This window comes from Rousettus aegyptiacus, unplaced genomic scaffold, assembly GCF_014176215.1.
Source record: "Rousettus aegyptiacus isolate mRouAeg1 unplaced genomic scaffold, mRouAeg1.p scaffold_m13_p_17, whole genome shotgun sequence".
Lineage (NCBI taxonomy): Eukaryota > Metazoa > Chordata > Mammalia > Chiroptera > Pteropodidae > Rousettus > Rousettus aegyptiacus.
The window spans coordinates 40,958,544-40,980,951 of NW_023416292.1; the positions used below are offsets into that span (position 1 = coordinate 40,958,544).

General features: G+C 36.9%; 1 protein-coding gene across 5 annotated transcripts in view; it reads left to right on the forward strand.

Annotated features, from left to right (window-relative positions):
- PLPPR5 (phospholipid phosphatase related 5) overlaps positions 1-22,408 on the forward strand; it is a 92,788-nt gene that overhangs the window by 58,104 nt on the left and 12,276 nt on the right. For 2 of the 5 annotated variants that reach the window (XM_016127559.2, XM_016127557.2), the window contains 3 exons: positions 6,764-6,940; positions 12,696-12,830; positions 13,577-13,705. In XM_016127559.2, coding sequence (XP_015983045.1) covers positions 6,764-6,940; positions 12,696-12,830; positions 13,577-13,705 — 441 coding nt within the window. The remainder of the gene's footprint in view (positions 1-6,763; positions 6,941-12,695; positions 12,831-13,576; positions 13,706-22,408) is intronic. The other 3 variants (XM_016127558.2, XM_016127561.2, XM_016127560.2) reach the window with 3 other exon arrangements.

Sequence of the window (22,408 nt, forward strand, 5' to 3'; positions counted from 1 at the left end):
GCACAAGTGACCTATGGGCAGAAGCACACAGCATTGGAGACCAGTGACGACTGAGAGGCCATTCTACAGGGCAGTCCTGTGGCTTTTCTGAGGTTGCCTCCCCACCTTGGCCATGTGGACTTGCAAGCCTCAAACTGGACTCCAGTGTTAAATCTCTTTCTGGCTATGGCACCAGGGATGGCTTTTTATCTGTAAAGACTCATGTGATTAGGTGACATATTCACAAGTTTTTAGGATTAGAACATGGGCATCTTTAGAGGGCTAATATTCTTCCTATCCAGGTGCCTGCCCTATACTAGATATTGCTCCAGGCAGCATGAGATAGATGAGGAAAAAGACAATAGCAAGTAAACAAATATATAGGCAAGACCATTTAAAATGCCAATACCTACTTTCGGACAATAAAAGAGTTCGGGAACTCACTTTTCCCCAGGTATGCCATTCTTGCATTCATTCATCCAGTAGCCTTTGAATGCCTAATATGTAAAAGTGTTCTACGCATTTCAGGGAGAAGAGTGAATGGACAGAAGCTTCCATTCTAATGGAGTATTCTAGTTGAGGGACCAGATAAACGAATATGCTTAGAAATGTAGTACATGATTTTAGATAGATACTAATGCTATGAAGAAAATACTCCATACTCTCTCCCCTGTACCTTTGCATTTTTCATTTATTATTTTATTAAGTAAATCTAGTAAGTCTTTATTGAGTGCTTTCTGTGTGCTATCTTAGAGTGCTGTCTTAGCACAGGGTTTACAGTGCAGAACTCAGATTTGGCTTCTATGTCTTCACTCAAGTGAAGGAAATAATTAAATTAATAAAAAACCGTACAGTGCGTTAAATGTTCTGGAGGGGGGGTGGGACAAAGCAGGTGCTTGGAGAGCACACGGCAGGATTACCTGGGACGAGGCCATCTTTCCCCACCACTACCTCCCCTTTGCTGGGAACCAGTACACTCGTCCTTCTGGATCTAATATTGGATGTCTCTTTTTTTAAGAAAGAGTTTCAGGTGTATACTAAGTACTTAACAAACACAATAAAAATCTAGAAACACATTTGTGTGTTTTTATTTTTAGTTATTTATAGATAGTATTGTTTTAAAATTGTACAATGCTTTCTCGACTTATCCAACAGATGGTCGTCTGTCATCGCAAGTTAGTTAATTCACATTATTGAAAAATATGGGCATTGCAATTACATTTTAGTAAAAGTAAACAAGAAAATCCTTATATATGTGTGTCTGTTATCGCACATATTTGTATAAACAAGATTAAAATATAGAAAAATATACACCAGGCTGTTAGCAGGGAGCAAATGATCTGCTTTGGCTTTCTGCATCTTTGCATTAATAGGAATTTGTGGAATGGATTGAATGAGTATCGTTAATAATGGTTAAATGGGTGGGCCTGTAATGCAGTGGGCATCCACTGACCCTGGAGGACTGAGTGGATGTCATCCAGTTCAAATCATACATCCTTCTGTCTGTTTTATTTTTGTTACATTTTGACATCTGGTTAACCTAGATGGTTCCATAAGTGAATTAAAAACCAAGAGAGCATAAATAATCAATTCCTGTCCTCTATCCAACTTGCTTAATAGATTCTTATGCCATAATTTCCTTTTCTGAAAATTAGGAGTAATAGACATTTTGTAAGGAAAATATAATTAGACTGGTTAAAAGGCACTTATAAAGTACTAAAGAGTTGTCAAAGATAACTGAAAACTCTAATTTTTCTTTTGTGACATCCATACCAACTGATTATGCCCAAGAAAAACCTGTGCATTATAAAGCACTTATATGATCCATCTTAAAGTCAAATGTATTTGAACAAATGTCACCCTCCTCCCATAACCCTTGAAATTCAATCTTCTCCCCTCTGGATCTGGATATTAAGTGGGGATCTGGTGGAGAAACAGCCAAGTCCAGACTATTCCTAATATAGAAGCTTTTTCATAAGTTTGCATAGTGGCCGGACTGTGTCTTTGGACTCCTTATAAACAATGCTCAAGTCATTGGAGCAATTAGGAATGAACACACCATTCAAAGGAAACTTCAGAGGGTTGTAGCCCAAGTTCACAGATTACCATAGGCCTACATGAGTTGGCAAGCAGGGTCTGGGCTTTATTAGAAATAGCCTTTGGGGATGAAGAGAAAGGCAAATATTTTCTAAAGCCATTTAGGTTGCCCACATAGACCACACATGACTTTCTACTTTTCCCTAACAGTAGAGTATAGATGTAGCCTTAACCCCATGACCTTCTTCTTATCTTTAATTTCAACTCTCTTCCTTTCGCTAATATTCAGCTTATGTCCATTGACCAATTTCTCCAGGCAAGAAATAAATGAAGAAAAAAGGAAGGAAATTGAGATACTTAAGTGCTTTCCCTTTACTTCCCTTTTACATCTCTCCTTTTTCAACGGTGCCACCTCCAATAGTTGAGTTGTATATTCTTCATAATAAGCTTTATCTTGATTTAATTTTCATCTATACAATGAAAGTAATGATGGCATCTGACATATATGATTGTTTTGAGGATTTCATAAGATAATTAATATAAAGTACTTAGAAGATTGCCATGAACAGTCACAACTCATTAATCATAGCTATAATGAATATTTGCAGTATTAATATCATTCAGTTATCATTTCACATTTATTTTGTCTCAATAAGGATAGGCTGTCTTTACAGTTCTTGCAGATATGAAGAAATGCAAAGGTAAGAAATCATTAATCAGCCTTGTGGCTGCGTTAAAGAAAATCTCACAAGCAGCCCAAATTTCACTCCCTATTTATATTCAGTAGTCAAATTGGGAATTCTGTATTAGATGCATCACTGGCAACCTGAAGTGGTGTGATATCCTTGCCTTATTATTCATGTGGGCAGAGCTCTTTAACACATTTTCTCAGAATAGCAAAGGCATCATTTTCTTTTTCTTATCTCTTTCTGTTTCCCTGTCATGTGTACTTATCCTCAATAACTGAAATTATTTCGCTCTTCTCAGCACAGACTTAGAACACACAGACCCAGCTCTGAATATCACAGGCTCAAGATGGAGGCAATCAAGCTCTTTTGTTTTGTTTTGTTTTTTTAAGAGTATTTGGACCTGGGATAGTTTGCAAAGGGCTGAACTTGGCTAGATTGAAGCTTTTGTGTCATATGGATTGTTTAATGATTCACACAGCTTCTTCTGGCAGCTAACAGGGCTGCAAACTTTGTCCAGGAAAACAGCAACAATGACAATGGAAAAGATAACTACTGAATTTTATAGCGTTCTAAAATGGCTGCTATAAACTAAAAACTGAAGCATTAATTTAGGTTTAATCTCTTAGGAAAATGTATTTTTTTATTCAGCTAAGGACAATAGGCAAGTAGTTATATGCATCTCAAGTATTTTTCTGAGTATAATATCAGCATAAGATAGTTACTGACATTAATACCATAAAAACATATTGTACTATCAAAACCATCTCTTTATAATTACTTTACTAATGACTTGAAATAATAATTGATATATTTTCCTTATAGTCAACTTATTTGCTTATATAGTAATACAGGATTTAAATGATAAGCAGTTGAGCTATAGAATAAATTAGATTATGGAAGGACTGAGTTATTCTTAAGTATAGTGGTCACAACTTGAAGAGGTTTTACTCAGTCCAATCAGTTGGCATTATATATTCTTCCTTAGCATAGTGAAGGTACCGAAAATTTAGGTATCCATTATTTTGTTTTGTTTTGTTTTTAGCTGATTTTTCCCTCTTTGTAATTAAGTTTGTGTTCATTTTTGCTTTTGTCCTAAGTCTGGCTAACAAAATTTACTTAAAGTAATTTCATAATTTCAGATAGCAATATAAAAACAAACTTTGGCACTGCAATGAACCTTAAATTCATTCTTCGTAGTAATATCTATTTAGTAAAAATCTGCTCCATTTTATTTTTTATAGCTATATTCATACTTGATTTTATCATGTATGCATACTCTCAATATAGGGTACAAAAATGTAAACATTAAGAACACTTCTTCATCAGTGTTCCCCTTCAACCAGTATTGATCTAAAATGTAAATTCATACTTCCAGTCAAGATTGCGTAGTGGATAGATGTTGTGCTCACCTCCTCTCAAGACCACATCGAAATTACAACTAAACTGTAGGACAATCATCATTGGGGGTCACTTGAGGTCTGGCTGAACAGAAGTAGTACAACTGGGGACACACAGTTGTCTAGTAGGAGGGGTGGAGAGCAAAATGGGCTTGTCCCACAACCATAGGTAGTAGTTGAGAATCAGGAGGGATATCTTGACCGTGGAGGCCCCTCAGAGGAATGAGGGGTCCCAACCCCACACTGGGCCCACCTCCCAGGGTTCCAATTCAAAAAAGAGACGTCCCCATAACTCCTGACTGTGAAAACCAGCAGAGATTGTAGCGAGTGAGGAGGAAGGCTACTGGAATCCCAGGCTTTCCTCTTAAAGCACCCACGCATAGACTTACTTGCTAACACATTCAGTCTCTCCAAGCTCCAGCACTCACGTAGCAGCTTGTGGGGTGCCAGGGACATATGGGGAGGAACTGAATTGTCTGGCTTTAGGGTGAGGGCTGGAGGGGCAGCTTTCTACCAGACAGAAGTGCTGGGAGAATCCGTTGTTCCTTTGTTGAGCCCTCCCACTCCCGATTTGCAGATGTAGGCACCACCATATCTGAGTCTCCATCAATTTGGCTAATACTGGCTGCCTAGGTGATTTTCTGAGGCCCCGTCCCACCTAACTTCCTAACTTGCAGGCCCAACCAAGCCACTTGCGGTAGCTTTTCCATACAAATAAGCAGTTTTAGCTCATGTTGTGGGCTTTCCTAAAATCTCTCACAGGTTCATAAAACCTAAGCAAGCAGCATCTGGCCTTGTTGTGCCCTGTCTCTCTTGCTGAACAGCCCTAAGCCTGGCATTAGTGGCAGCTGGCTTTTGGCTTGGCCTCTCAAGGTACCTCTAAGCCCAGGTAGCAGAGAGAGTCCCAAACAAGATGAACTCAAAGAGATCCACACCGAGACACATCATAATCAAAAGGCCAAAGGTTAAAGACCAAGAGAGTCTTAAAAGCAACAAGAGAAAAAGAGTTAGTTACCTACAAGGGAACTCCCACAGGACTATCAGCTGATTTCTCAATAGAAACCTTTCTGACCAGAAGGGATTGGCAGGAAGTATTCAAACTGATGAAAAGCTAGGACCTACAACCAAGATTACCCAGAAAAGCTATCATTTAGGATCGAATTACATATAAAGAGCCTCCCAAACAGAAAAAAAGCTAAAGGAGTTCATCAATACCAAACCAGTATTATAAGAAATGTTAGAGGGACAAGAAGAAGAAGGAGGGGAAGGAGAAGAAGGAGGGGAAGGAGAGGAAGAAGGCAGGGAAGAGGAGACAGAGGAGAACAAGAATAAGAACAAGAAGAAAGAAGAATTAAAAATACGAATAATAAAATGGAAATAACTACATATCTATCAATGGTTACTTCAAATGAAAAAGGATTAAATGCTTTAATCAAAAGACAGGGTGGCCGAATGGATAAGAAAACAAGACCTTTACCTGTGCTGCTTACAAGAGACTCACTTCAGATCAAAAGACACACACGGCCTGCAAGTAAAGAGATGAAAAAAGATATTTCATGAAAATGAAAATGAAAAAAAAAAACTAGGGTAGCAATATTCATACCAGACAAAATAGACTTTAAAACAAAGGCTATAATATAAGACAAAGAAGGACCCAGTTATCCCACTTCTGGGTATTTGTCCAAGGAAACCCAAAATACTACTTCGAAGGGACATATGACTCCATATGTTCATTGCAGCATTTTTACAATAGCCAAGATATGGAGGCAACCTGGGTGTCTATCAATGGCTGAATAAATAAAGAAGTACATATATACAATGTAATATTACTTAACCATAAAGAAATTTTATAAAGAATAAAATCTTGCCATCTGCAACATGGATTGACCAAAAAGATATTTTGCTGAGCGGAGTAAGTCAGACAGAGAAAGATAATTGGCATATAATTTCACTTATCTGTGGAATCTAAAGTGGAAAATAAACGAACAAACAAAACAGAAGCAAACTCATAGATATGGAAAACATTTTTGATGGTTGCCAGATGGAAAGGGTTTGGGGAGGGGGAAAAAGAGAAGGGGAACGAAAGAAGTACTAATTGGTAGTTATAAAATAGTTATGGGGATATAAAGTGTAGCATAAGGAGTACAGTCAGTAATATTGTAATAACTTTGTATGGTATCAGATGGGTACTGGATCAGATGGTTATGTAAATATCTAATCACTATGTTGTACACCTGATACTAATATAATATTGGATACTAACTATAACTGAGAAATAAAAAAATTATTTAAAAAATTAAATAAATAAAATGAAAGTGAACCAATTCTACTTGAAAAAATAATGTAAAATGTAAATTAATATAAAACAAAAATAAATATATTAAATTTTAACAGAAGGTCACTTAGAATGTCTGTGCTCTGTGTTCCTAAATGATCGATATTTTACAAAAGAATTAGCCAATAATTAATAAGAATTAGTAAATATCAGGTAAGTAAAATTAAATAATTACTACTCTTAAATTCTTTTAAGAAAATTTCTTCAAAAAATTAATAGTTAATTATTGAACCATATAAGCATATATATGTGTACATACACATATACAGGGTGTAAGTCAAGGAAATGCCCTAATGAAAAGTCATGTTTTTCATTTAACGTTTCAGATGTACATTACCAACACAATCAAAGCCAAAGGAACAAGACTTGCTAAGCCTGTTCTGTGCTTGGGCTTAATGTGCTTGGCCTTTCTTACTGGACTCAACAGAGTAGCAGAATATCGAAATCATTGGTCAGATGTGATAGCAGGCTTTCTGGTCGGAATATCTATAGCAGTATTTTTGGTAAGTACAGATTTACTTAGATATCACTGAGTTTTTAATTAACTTGTATAACCACCTGTAAGAAATTACTCATGTGAATCACTGGGTTTGTTTTAATGTGACATATCAAATGATGATATATATATTCTAAGGCATTCATTTGTTCCTCTTACTTCATTTGTTCTGCATAAAGTTAGGTTTGGGGATGAAAAAGTATAAATTCTGGATTTAAAGTTGAACAAAATATTTTCATATAAAATGAAACAAAGCTAACAGCACTCATTTCTCTGTGGATAGCTTTTAAGACTGGGTTGCACGGATAGTCCTGAAACTCCCTCAGGGCAGTTTGCATCCCGGAGTACCTAGAGCATCCCAGAGTCCCCTGGTGTCTCAGCACAGCACCTCCACGAGCCACGAGTTACAGCCACGGCGCTCGCTATCGGGTAAACCTCACTAGGATAAACTTCACTCGTGAGAGGGACCAGTCCCCTTCAGTGACTAATAGTCTGTGTTCCCAGGATTATACCTATTCCAGTCAGATTTTGCTGAGAAGTGAAGAGCATAGGCAGTGACTTCTAATGAAGTAAGTATGCCATCTCTACACCTATTTTAAAATCTCCTTGGAATAACTATATACATTTTGGTTGTTGGAAACTATATTTTAGCATGGCTTAAGAATGAATACATAACATTTTGCCCAGATGAAAAAATGTGTAGACTATAAATGAAAACATTTTTGCATTGACGTATTATGACACACTTTAGTTCCCGTTTGATGACATTTAAGTAGCTTCTCCTGCCTCCTTTTACTAGTTAATATCCAGTAAACGAAAATTTACATGTATCTTTCTGGCTACTAAAAATTTGAGCACAGTTTCTGTGCCAGGCATTTTAAATTGGTTCTTCTTCTAGAATCTCCTATGGTAAAGTGGTGACTATGCCCTCTTCCCTGCTCTGTGCCTGGTGCTACTTTTCTTCCTCATGTTATTCCCACTGTGTCCCAAGGTCTCTGGAAGACTTAGGCTTAACACCCTCCCTGTCCCAGAAATATGCTACAGCCTCATGTAAACTGGGGCCCAGGCTTGGATCAAAACCTTTTCCTTATTTTTGCTCACCACAGTTGAAGTAGACTGACATTTAATGAAACAAAACAAAAGACATCTTACATAAATCTTAAGGAAATAATCATAGGCAAACAAGGAGAATGCTAAAAATCAAAATTTCAGAGCAGTGGTGGCAGACGTAACTGCTTTCAGCTCTGTGGGTCCAGAGCATCTTCTCTGATGTCTCATCAGGCTTCCTGCTAATTATTTTTTGTGGCTGCTGCCATCTTTCTTTTGTTTCCAGTGAACTTCTTGACAAGGCCAATTCTAGAACGCTTGTGTCTTCCCAGTCACTTCCCTGTCTGAGAACCTCATGGTGAATGATGACTTGGATCGCCTTTCAGCTCAAGACCATCCTACTGCACATATTCAGAACATTCTGTAACAACCCTTCAAACATTCCCTGTAGTCTAGGAAAAATGACCTTATGAAAAGGTCATGGGAAAGTAATGCTTTAACTCTGTAGTAACTAAATGAGCATTTAAGCATCCATTCACAACCATTATCAAAAGTTTGAATGTCTACAGGTGTCAGGCACTGTGCCAAGACTAGAGATGCAAGATGGCTCAGATAAACATGACCTGTCTCCGGTGGGAGTTACAGTCTGTTTCAGGGGTCAGACAATAATACAGTGGCCAGATTATTCCTCCAGACATTCCCCCCTTTCTTCCTTCATAAAATAAACACTTACAGAGCCCCTACTGTAATAGATTGGAAATTCCACTCACCACCTCCTTGGACCTCAGACTCTAGTCACAAGTCTGGGTTGTTACTGTACTTCTGACTGACTGACTGAGTATAAATCAGAGGTCCCCACAACCCCCTCCTTAGGTTCAATTAATTTGCTAGAATAGCTTGCAGAACTCAGGAAAACCTGTTTCCTCTCTAGAAGACCAGTTTATTGTAGAGGGAACTCAGGAACAGCCAGGAGGAGGAGGGGTGTTCAGGAGGTGGAATGGTTTGGCGCCCGATGGAACACTGGAGATGACAGAGGCAAAGGAGAGGGAGCAGTCTCTGACGATTCCCAGGTTTCTCATGTAGGCAACTAAGTAGAGCATTTATTTTGAGCAGCGACTATAGCTCTGGCTTACAATATCCTGAGGTGTTTCTAATTATTGTGTGGTGTGTGCAGAACTCTAAAATGATTCCAAAATAACATGAAGACAGCCTACTGCGAGCCTCTGTGTTTCAGTGAAAGGCACCCACAGCCCACAGCCACCTAGACCCAGTGTCTGGTGTTTGCCTTTGACTCATTCTCCTGGTTTATCTCCCACACCCGGTGACTCATCTAATCCCAGTTCATTTCCATTATGAAAACATTTCTTCTGTATCTTATTTCTTTGCCATTCTGACTATAACCTCCTGATTTTAGATCAATGCATCTTCTCTCTATTATGTCTATAGATTCTTAGCTGCCTCCTCAGTTCAGGTTCTCCTCCAAATATCTCCTATTTTTCTTCTATACACATTATAACATAATTCATTGCTAATAACAAAACAAAACACCCCAAACCAATTTCCTGCTGCATTAAATATAGACGCTTCCAGTGAACTTCTGGGATCCTCAGTAATCTGGCTGCACTCTTCCCAGCCAAGTCTATTTTTCCCCCTTTACAGTGGAATCCGTGGACTTCAGATCCAGTCAGTGATCCTTCTCTCTCGCAAACAGACTCTGTCCAGCCTACACATTTGCCTCAGTGGAAAAGCCTGTTCCTCTGTATGTATCAGGGAGCAAAACAGGGGTTCTGGGAGTCAGACAAACCTAGGCGTGAATTCTGCTTTTGCCACACGTTGGATGTGTGACCTTGAACAAAGTACTTAGCCCTTCATTATGCCTGAAGCAGCGAGGCCTTCCCTGAACTACCCCTTCCTGAGGACATTTCTCATTCCCTATTCACTTTTCTTTATAGCACATTTCAACTTTTAATGTACCACGTATAAAATTTTTTGTTTAATTTTTTTTTTTTTTTTTTTTTTTTTTTGCTATGAAACCCATTAGAATGTAAGTTGCTCATGCAGAAGGCGTTTCTTTGTTTTCTTCACTGTGTATTCCCAGTACAGGGTCCAATATGTAGGAGGTTCTCAGGAAATATAGATGAACAGATGAAAGAATGGATGAATGCCTGAATGAGGAACTGTTTTATTCACTTCTCAGAGCTCCTTTCAGGGTTGAATGTAGTAAGTGCCGTCAAGTGGTACAGAGAAGGCTCCGGACATCATGGCCCTCACCTTTGATGACTGTATTCAGATCCTTTATGCACTTGACATTTTTCTTAGATGAGTCCCAACTTTCCCAGGAAGCATCCCTGATTACATGGTTCTCTCATTTTTCCTGACTGCACTCAAAGTCCATCCTATTAAATCTAACAAGGAATTATATTCTATACTGAGTTTATCACTCTTGTCCTATGTGCATTTTCATTAAAGTTAGAGAACAGAATTTCCATGCTTAGGAAAATACAAAACAAATACTAGTTGAACAATAGTTGTAGATTAATATTGTTTAAAGAACTTCCAAAAAAGATGCATATTACTGTGTCAGGTGAAATAGTTCAAGTTTGTTGAGCCATAGCAAAAGCTTGTCATGTTATCATATATAATAATAACAATAACAAAAAGTTATTGAAGCACTCTTTACTAAATTAACTCAACCAATAGTCACAGTAGCAGATTGAGATATAGTTATTATTTTCATTTTGTAGATAAAAGAAACAGATCTAGTTATATTAAGCAGCTTGCCCAGGCTCACACAATTAGTAAATAAGAGAGCCTAGGATTAAAGCCAAGATTTTTTTATCCCAAACCCATGCACTTGACCCCATACAATAGAGATTTTTATTTGCCACAAGGGAAGAGGGTAAATGATCATAGATGGATGAGATTAATTTATTATTACTATTGGAAAAATAAGAGAAAATATATGTGTTGTGGTGACTGTCATTTTTGTAGGAGAGGGTAGAATTATACACATGGAAGTTTTAATGTAAAAGTAGAATGTTTCAGAGTAAAGTTACTTTAAATTACACAGGAACATTAGAAAATTTAGAAATTTTGCCCTGCATGCAAGCTCATTCATTAATCTCTTCACTCTCTGTGGCACTGAGAATACAATGGTGAACAAAAAAAGAGAGAGACGGCGTCTGCTTTGATGGAGTTTACGATCTTGGAAGAGACATCAACCAATTAGGCTAACAAATGTATAATTTCATACAGAAGTAAGTGCTTTGATGAAAAGATTCACAGGTTGATGTGAGCAAAGCATAAACAAAAACAAAATAAGCTGACCTTGCTTCAAGGCAATCACGGTCAGTCCTCTGTAGGGTCATCATTCAATAGTTTTGTCAGCGTCCACCTCCAACCCCTTACCATCCCTCCCTTTAAAGATCTTGATGGTGATGATAAAGTTGAAGTATAAATGATCAAGATTTGATCTATGCTTCCGATCTGTAATTCTTAAAGGAAGTGGAAGGGTAGTAAATATATACCAATTTGCAAGGAAATATTTTTTCTAAGATAAGGTTTTGTAGTACATGTTATTACTTTGTAGATTTGTAAATTTTATTTAAAAACTAAAGAGTAATCGAGATCTAATTGGCCTTTGAAAGTGTTCAGCAATGAGCCCCACTGAAGAAAAGGCTTTCCAGTGCAGCATTTGTGAAAATAGACAATGTAAATGTGTAATTACATATTAAGCACTTTTTAAAATGACTGTTAGGTTTTAACTGCAAATGAATTCCGTATTTTGATTTGATAATAGAATATAAAACCCAGAAGAAGGCTCAAAAGTATCTTACCCACTAGTTAAGCAGATAGTAGCAAGTAATTTTCCTGTGTTGTTTAATTCACTATTTCTTGAAGTATGATCTACCTGCATCGGAAGCTTCTGGAATGCATTTTTAAAGTGCCAACTCCTAGGCCCCATCCTTCATCTATGAAATTATAATCTTTACTGAATGGTTTAGGAATGTGCATTTTTAACAGTGCCAGAGCTTTATTTTTATGCACTCTCGCGTATGAGAACCTCTGGTTTAGTTCAAATTCTGTCATCCCTGGGATATAATCAATTGAAACAAAGCTCAGTTCCCTTTTTGTCAAAGGTTTTCTATTTCAGCAGTAGCCCCGGTAAGCTACTGTTGAAATGCCAAGTATATATGAGATACAATAAGAGACAATAAACTAGGTTAATTGAAAGGATCTACTAAATTAGAGCCAGTTGTAGAGGTTTATTATGAATGTAATGATCTTGAAGCAATGAGTAATAATTAGCATTGAAATTAAGTCATAGGTTAGTTACATTAGGGAAAGGTTAGTTTACTATGAACTTTTATAAGGTCGTGATGTTATTTTTGGATTGATTTGAGCATTCACTATAATCTAATTTAATGAAAATAATGGAATAACAAATCATCATTATTAACTGAACTACATATTAATTGATGAATTTTCTTGAATACATTTGCACTGAAATAACTATTTCAAAATTATACAAGATAAATCTATATATAAAGTTATATATATAAAGTTATATATAATCTACATATAAAGATATATATTTAATCTTTAAGTAATTTTAATACTTTATTGCTATGATTCAATGTATTAGGCTACTCAAGAGTCATAGTCATAGAGTGCATGGCTTTGTTTTAAACTATAATTTTTTTCTGAAATTTTAGGTCGTGTGTGTGGTAAATAATTTCAAAGGAAGACAACCAGAAAACGAGCATATACGCACGGATAATCTGACACAGATGCCAATGATTAGCATTCCTAGAGCAGAAAGTCCTTTGGAAAAGGTAACATCTGTACAGGTGATGCATAATTTAAATTCTAAAATGTGTTTGTTACCTAGAGCAAAGAAATAATTATTCCTGAGAGTACTTGCACAGTCATTTTCCATTTATTGAAACATGCTCAGAGTCTAATGTGGTATTTAGCAGGGATTTACTCACTGAAGGCATTGTGTTAGAAAAAGGTAAATCACACTTAAAATATTTCTTTGAATCCCTCACGCTAAAGCTGCGTACCTGTATATGGAGTATGTTCCGTACTTTGTCATAGCTTCTAGAACATTGTGCAATGGTCTCATGCATGAGCAAAATAATAAGATAATTTTGAGAATATGTGTATTTTTTTTATAAAATAGGTTCCATTTCTTCTATGCTCCATTTACAGTTGATCCTTGAACAAGATGGATCCACTTATATGTGGATTTTTTCAATAAATACTGTATATGTGTTTTCTCTTCCTTATGATTTTCTTAATAATGTTTTCTTTTTTCTAGCTTACTTTAGTGTAAGAACACAGTATGTAATACACATAACATACAATATGTATGCTAATCAACTGTTTATGTTATCAATAATTGTTATGGCCCACAGTAGGCTATTAGTAGGTAAGGTTTTGGGGAATCTAAATTTATATGTGACTGCATGGGAGTCAGCACCTCTAACCTCCATGTTGTTTAAGGGTCAACTGTATATGAGAAACTCCTCGGTATAACATCTGGCACATAATGAGGGCTCAATAAATATTTGTTGTATCTCAATGCATGAAGGTCCAGCAGCTGGAAAACACCAGTCATGCTCTAATCAGTGAGGCACCCAGGGTCAGGTGGGGACTGATTGGAGCCAGACCAATGGTGGGTCAAGGCCTCCTTGGGCATGGCGATGAACACAGAAGCCAGGTATCTAACAAAAACTTTTCTTGAAACTTAATGTTTTTAAAATGATGATGACGCAGTTATGCACGTTTATAACTGGTTAAATAATTGCTCAGAGGGTTATTAAAGGCTTCTCCTCAGCCCTGTCCATATCCACATTTTGATCGATATCTTAGATGAAGAGTTCAATTACATGCTAATCAGGTGTTTAGATGGTGTGAATCTGTGAAGGAAATTAACATATTGGATTAATGAATAAAAATTCTTAAGAGATTACGATAAGATTACAATGAACAAGTAACTAGAAATAAAGAAAATGGTTTTTATGTGTATTTTTTAAAAGTTTGTGTAGGGTAGGGTACATCTAGGTGAACTGCATGAAAGAAAATCGCTCAGAGGGTATAGTAGGCGACCACCTAGCATGTGTGAACAGCATGATACAGCTTCCGAGAGTTAATATGATCTGAAGCCCTGCTTCAGGAAAACAGTATCCAGAGTGAGAGAGATGAGATTTGCTCTGCTCAGACCAACTTGAAAAACTGTGTACTGCCCTTGGTGACATAGTTTTAAGGTAAACATTGACAAAATAGAATAGTTGGCACTCAATGAACATTTGTTAAAGGAACAAATAAATGTGTCCAGGATGATGACTGGACTCAGCATCATGGATTATGAGAGACTGTGGAAGGAACAGAAAATGGTTAGTCTAGAGAAAAAGAAAACTCATGGAAGAAGCAATAACTTTTCACAAATATCTGAAGGACTATTGTATGTCAGAGGGATGTGATTTGTTCTGCGGGACCTCAGAGATTGCAATTAGGGTGAAAGAAAAGAAAGTGTAAGAAGATAAATAATGTCTGGAAAGAAGTAAAAACTTTCTGAAAATGGATTGGCTGCTTTAAGAGCAATGAAATTTACTTTTACTATAGAGATTCAAGTATTGCTAAATAATCATTTATTCATGATACTGTGGAGGTCATTCATTCAAGCATTCAGGTGAGGATAGAGGTACTAGATGATGATGATGATTATAACTACTATTTAATGACCATTCAATGTGTGTCAAGCACTACACTGATTGCTTATGTAAATTCTACAAAAATACTTCTATGCTCTACCAGTATAATTTTACTTTTTAATTATAATTTTTAAACCTGGGTATCATTATAGTGGCAAGGACTGCTAATAGTTCATCAGTATCCTTCTCCCCTTCTCCCTTTTAGCAACTGAATTCCCCAAGTCAATATTAGCCACTCCCATGACTCTCCAGTTGTAGTCTGTATTTCCCAGCTTCCATTGCAGTTAGATGTGACCATACAACTAAGTTAAGACCAATGCAATTAAGCAACGGGGTAAGTGCAACCTCTGGTTTATCTCTGTGAAGGCTCTTGTCCTAGGTATTCTCCACTCCTTTTCACCAAATGCAAAGGTAATGAGTAATCTGTAATTTTTAAAGGTACCAATCCACCTGACAGCCTGAGTTCCTGGATGAGCCCATGGAGCATTTCACACACACACCCTAGGTAGCTCTGAGAACAAAAAAAACCTCCATCTGTTTTTTACAGTGGCTTAGCTGATGGCCAGTTACGATAGATTTCCCCACTGTACAGTTAAGAAAACTGAACTCTCAAATGGTTAAGCATTTTCAAAAGTCCATCTCATTCACAAGCAGCAAAGAAAATTTATACGATGTAACATTTCAAGATCCATACTGATGCGATAAAATGTTTTTTTAAAAAGTGGATAATATGCGTAAAAGTAGATCTTGCTTAACTTAAAACAGTAGAATTTAGAAAGAGATCTTAAACATTATTTTGAAGAAAATGGTCCAGGTAGCTATTAGGATCTTCATTTTATATACATCTGAAATTAGCATTAATTAGTCTCCTCCATTTTAACTTATTTATTTGCATAAGAGTTCTTTAGTAGCCTCCTAGCATTGCCAAATATTCACATTCCATTCTATCATTCTATATAGTAAATGATTTAAAAATTCCTGTTGATTTTCTGTTAATTCATTTTTATTTACAGTGAATTTTAAAATATTAGATGGTGAAAGCAAAAAATATTCTATTAGAATCTATAGATTGCAGGAGGTCAAGGTTGATTAACTTCTTTCTTTCATTAATTTTTTTGTGACCAATTCGTGTGCTTCGTTTTCACTCTGGTAGTTAGGAAGTGAAGGTGATTTGACCCCGATTCGATCCTCCCCTTTGCCCACCGGAGTGCGTTGGCGCACACGCTGGCGAACCCCGACTTTGCTCTTCTCACTTTTCATTCCTGTTTCCAGGCAGAACACTGTCCGCACCGCGCACAGTGCGTGGTGTGCTCCCCGCACTCACACAGACCACGGGACGATCACGCGTCTAGACGCTGGCAACGCAACTCGGGCTTCCCTTTGGAGCTCTGCTGCTGGGAGGACGTGCGTTAGTGTGAAGGCCATCACTTAAAGAAAGCCCACAATCACTTTCTCTTCTTTTTGCAATAAGAAATATTTGGAGTAAATATTTCATCATCGTAGTTCACAATGAAAAACAAGTGAATGGAAAATTCTTCCCAGTAGCTTGATCTTCATAATTGATAGTTGATGAGTGACATTGGATACTAGAACTGGCCCTCTGAGTAGAGAAAGGGAGCTCCATGTTTCAGTTTTGGGGCATAGCCAGAACTCTTAGCATTATTATGCCAAGCTGTCATTTTCTGGTTATCAGTTTGGAGTGGAGAAAGCAAAGGGTTTCTTTTAGAAGTTATATATTTACATAGTCTCTTTTGTTCAAAGTACATGTTTGATAAACTATAAGGTACAGAGTAATTACAGCATGCACTCATTCTTTATTTTTATGCCAGCAATTTATCCCTTAATTATAGGGACTTCGTCATATAGTTAATTACCATAGTTTATGAGGAAGAGTCATGACTTTTCTGAAAGAGAAGAGTAAGTCTGAGCAATTATTATATTTGGTTTTATGAAAAGAATCATCCATGGAAACTAGCCCATCATATTTCAATGTCCACTAGATACTTGTTACTTCATTACAGCTTTTGTAATATCAAATCTTAAAAGGCCTAACTATATATCAGTAATGAATCAGTAAATCAATCATGATACATTCCTAAAATGGGATCTAGTACATTATTGTGTTTCTGCTCACAGGTTTGGGGGGTAGACTGGCTGAGGATTTTGGATAATTTGATCTTGGGCAGATAACAAGTTCTCGGTGACTCAGTTTTCTCATTTATAGAATGATAGTTATGAGAGTTCAGTAAGATAATAGTAAAGCACTTAGAATAATGACAGTTATCAAATCCTTAATCATTGCCAATCATAATTATTACTATTCAACAGTTAAAATGGATGAGGTAAATCAAGATGTAGAAAGTTTTCCAATGCTTATTGTAAAGTGTTTTTTTTAAAGTTGATATATGTAAAATGTGTGTATGTGTAATGAAGCTAGTTATACAAAATGCCAAACAAGCTACCTCTCTCTAGTGAGATGGAAAAGTGGCCGGTGGGAGGAGGGGGGACCTACAGATACCTGTGTGATAGCAACAAAACCTAAGGAGGCAGCTGAGATGGGAGACCTGACTTTTTTCCTTTCTCTCTTCCTCCCTTTTATCCCTTCCTTTCTTTCTTCCTTTCCTCCCTCCCTCCCTTCATCCAACTCTCCCTGCACCTCTCCCTCCCTTCTTTCTTTCCTTTTTCTCTTTTTCTTTCTATAAAGAGGCTATATTCATGAATAATTATGTAACTAAAATAGTTATGTTATAAAATTATTCAATTTTCTTCAGCTACTCTCCTAGGAAGTCCTGGTTATACTTCCTCATATTGACTTCTGATGTGTTCAGATTGATCAAAGTCCCTTGGGAAAAATCCCTCATAGTAGTTTAAATCCCTGTGCCCCTTCTTTATAACTTGCAAAATCTTTTGGAAAGTGTTTGGTTTATTTTTCTCTGTCAAATTGTGCATAGAGACCTTGATTGGAGTTCCCAAGCCTTCATGCCCTCGTACCCACAGTCCAGTGTCCCTTGGCACACTTGCGGTCATCCCCATTTCATGTTGTATCAGTCGTGGGGCCCTACATATGAGCTGTGTGCAGGTACCTCTCATTTATAGGATGCACAAAGTCCCCACTCACCCAAGGTCCTAGGGAGCCAACTTTCACCATAGGTCACGTCACCCCCTTTTCAGACTCATCATTTTCTGGCTCCTGCCTGTAAGTGCCCATGCATCCCAAACAAAAGCTTCAGTGGTGCTGGCTTCCAGATGTCTCCCCAAACACAAAGACACTTGTAATTACTCTTGGAAGTTTAAGAAACAAAAGTCTAACTCTTCTTCTAGGAAGTGAAAATGGAAACATTTACATATTCATTACCTTTAATCTCCTATATTAGCAAGAGTAAAGTCAGGGTTAATATCTTAATAGCTGTGTCACTAAGAGTGAAAAGTAGAGTAAAATCTTAGCCATTTCTACTAGATAGAGTATAAATATATCCAGTTCGAAGGACGTACAATTAAATTTTTTCTTTGCCAATAAAAAAGTTTAATGTGGTAGAAGTGGCTAAAATCCTATAGGATCTCAGTAATACCCCAAAATTTCAAACAGTGAAGATGAGAGATAAGTACACACTCTGAGAGAATGGAGAGTCTATTCTAGAGCTCAATTCAGCACTTTGAACCAACACCATTTTGAGACAGAGATAGCAAATGTGCAAATATACACTGAAAGAAAGCCTTCAGACAAGAAATTTTCCTCTGATTAGCCTTCTCATTAATATGGGTTCATGCCAGATGAAGGAACTGTTTCCTAACTGAATGAGTACCATAAAATGGGATGGGAATTACCTTCAAGTTACCTTCATTTGAAAACAAAAACCAAAAAACAACTGCCTCCGAAGACCACACCATCTTTCCTGGAGTGGAGGTTATGCTGAACAAAGTAGCAATCCTTCTGATATTTCAACAACCATAGAAATTAAACTATATAGAAACAAAGTGATCTTCCTGGAAATGCCCATGGCCTCAGCTTCTTTTCCCATTCCACTCAGGCTGGTAAATCATCGAAATGATGTTATAAAACTACATCCTTCATCTCTTCAGCTGAAGATCTAAGTGGAAGATTCCCCGACTATTCATGAAAACAATTATGGGATCTTCGATGAATCTTCTCTCACTCATTTTAAGAAAATAAACTGAGCTAAATCTATCTTGATTCAAGTAATCAGGATAATTACTTAGATTCTTTAAAATAATTTCATGATGCAGAGAGATAGACATATATTGAGAATTAGAAAATGTTTCTGAAAAAAGGATTAATGACAAGAAATTTAATTAAATTTATGGAGGACAGCATCTCTTTTCTTGGGTTTCAGCATATATGTTAACAGAACAGGAGAATAAACTTGACCAGAGAAAAGATAATAGACATGAAAGACATATCACAGAAATCTAACATATGAATCATTGTAGACCCTAAAGAAGAGGACAAATGAGCAATAGAAATAGAGATATACTTTAAGGAAAGTTTTCTTCTAAATAAATGTCTGAATCTTCAGGCTAGAAGGATTAACTAGATACAAGATAAAATGAAAATATGTTCTAGAACTTACATATTTCTCAGTGATTTTTTTTAATTTCAATACCAAAGAAAGAATTCTATAAATATTGCGATAGATGATACTGTTGGGAGAAATGGGTTTTTCTTGTTGGAAACACTGAGCTTCTGAGGTTGTAACATAGTGTACCAAATGAAAACTAATATGCACACAAGGAATACACTATCTGACTGACCGTTCACTGGCCTCCCACTTCCTCCACAACATGAAATGCCAGAACAGAGTGGAGTAAGGTCTTCTGAGTTTTTAAGGACAAAAATGTGTGACATAAGAATTTTATTTCCACCCAAAAGTTCGTTTAAGTATTAAGATAACCATAAAATACTGTATATGTAAGAATTCCAGAATTATACTATTTATGAATGGTAACAGAGGATGTTTGCCAGCTCACTGAGCCATATACATTAATACCTAGATAGAGCTCTCAAATTGGGAAAGTTATATAACTAAATTGGCAGAAAGAACTGGCAGAATATGCAATTAATTAGAATTAACTGTGGTAACAGAAAGAGTGCAAAATTAAAAATTAACTTAAGAGAAGATATGTAACAAAAGAAAAGAATATCACAATGACAAAATGAGTCAATCATAGATAATACCAACAAAAGTGTAAAAGCTATGATAATTTCCAAATTTTATAAAGGAGGGACTTGATATCACTGTTCATTCTTGGCATTGCTAACTAGAAAAATATGAGTTCAAACATTTTTAAAATAAAAGGCGTCAAGAATAGTTTAAAACATCAGAAAAGGCCAATGCCAAAGTGTAAAATATAAACAAGACACCGGTCAAAGTATTGATGTTTGTAGTATGTAAATCATCCTAACTGAGAAAAGGGCTAAGTCCACGAAGAGGCAAACCATCAGAGAGCAAATGCAAATGGGAAATAAGTATATGGGAAAGTATTCTCTGTCACTATTGGTGAAAATGCATGAAGGGTGTTTTATGCAACATGGTGAAGTTGGTGCTTACCTTATAAGCTACGAGGAGCCACTAAGGAGTATGAGGAAGGAAGTGGCATGTTCAGAATGAAGGGTAACTTGAAGGAGGGCAACACTCAAGTAAAACAAAACAAAACAAAACCCAATCTGGGAGGCTACTGTAAAAATCCAGATAAATGATACTGAGGACGTGGACTAGATCTCAGCACAGTCCTGTCACAGCGTGATGACCGAGCAGGCATCACTGGCAAAGTCTGTGTTTAGTAAGGTGCTGACTCTGATCAGAGGCATTGTCTCAGTCCACTCAGGCTGCTCTGACAAAGTCCCATAGACCGGGTGGGTTATAAACAGTAGAAATTTGTTCCTCATAGTTCCAGGGTCAAAGTGCTGGCCCATTTAGTGTCTGGCGAGGGCCCACTTTTTATTCCACAGATGGTCATCTTCTCCCTGTGACTTTATAGGGCAGAAGCTGTGAGGGAGTCCCATTCATATGGGCTCCACCTTCATGATGTAATCACCCCCCAAAGGCCTCACTTTCTAATATCATCACATTAGGGATTAAGTTTCGACATTTGAATTGGGGTGGGGGATAAGCATTAGGTCTATAGCAGGGGTTATCTAAACTGTCTCAATGATTTATTGTGGAAAAGGGCTAACTGCCAGCCAGAATGTCACTAAGAAAACCACTTCCCACCCCCACCCAAGAAACATGCCGACCTTTCATCGTAGCATCTTGTCCTCTCTCCAGAGATTTCTCTTGTTTGTAACTAATGGAAACGGAGCACATTGACATTCCTCCCAGGGGTCCTCCTGTGTCGGGCTGCAGTCACTGCAGCTGATAAGCACTCAACACTCTTCTCCTTTCTGTTTTGCCCCCTGCTAATCCTCCTCAAAGGCAGAATGCTGACATTCAGATTTGCATAGGCAAGCTCATGCAAATAATGTATGCATATGTATTATCATTATGCATATGTATTATCATTCTGATGCCATACAGACAATCTAAAGATAGGGACACTTTATCTGGCAAGGGAACAAAAATATTTAAAAATAAATGAAAGAATAGACAGGATTTGATAGAAAATGGAATATTTCTAATTGATCTGAGAGGAATAAATATCTACATAGTTTTATTAAGGTAATTAGAATGTATACTATAGTCACTTATAGCTAATTTGGGTTAACTTTGAGAGCTGAGTGGTTAGAAAATGCTTTTTGAGAAAACATTTTTTTTCCATTTAAACTTAGGCATTATTTTATTCAGGTTTATGTGATCTAATCAATTGAACCAAAGGGAATTCTCTCTTGCCAATAACAAGAAACAGAAGGTAATCTAGGAATAATTTACTAGATTACAGTTTTATAATTCGGATAAGGGGTTTTTCACCAACTGGCCCTACACAAGAAGCTCAGAGTGTAAAAGCATTGTCTAACAGAAGCACCACCTGAATGAAAGTGGTAAGCAGCGATGACAGTTCCCCAGAGCTGGAGATGTCATCAGTGTGTACTATTACAGATGGACATAACCGTGTTTCGTTCCCATGGCAACTCTAAAGGAAAATTATATAGATAGGAAAGTTCTAAGAGAGTTCACAATGACCCAGAGAAGCAAATGCATTGACCTTTACATTGACTGTTTTGCATATTATAAAATCACAGGGGTCGAAGAGAAGCCTGAGCTGAAATTTAGGCAGAGTAGGAGTAAGGTGGGGGATAGAGAGCCAGATTTTTGCAGCTGCCAGCAGTCCTAGGGTTGAAGCCTGGTTTGGCTACATAATAACTAGGCGGAATTAAACAAATCATTCCTCTTTTCCTCTTTTCCTTACCTGAAAAAGTGATACACTAATGGTTCCCTTATAAGGTAATTGTTAGAATTAACAGATCACAAATAAACTTCTTGGTGTATAGTAGGTGCTTAACACATATAGTTCTCTCCTGCAAGAACAATGATTCCCTTAATAGGGTTTTTATTTTATATCAGACTAGGATATGCTATAGATGTATTTCATGGATTTAAGGTTTATACAGTTTGTCTATGTCATACATAGCGCATGTGGCAGAAAATATTATATTATAAAATGTTGCATACATTAGACAGCAAAACAATCCTGTGGTTTCTTGCCAAGACAAATATGATTATACATTATGGTGTTCTCTATGATAAGTTCCTTTG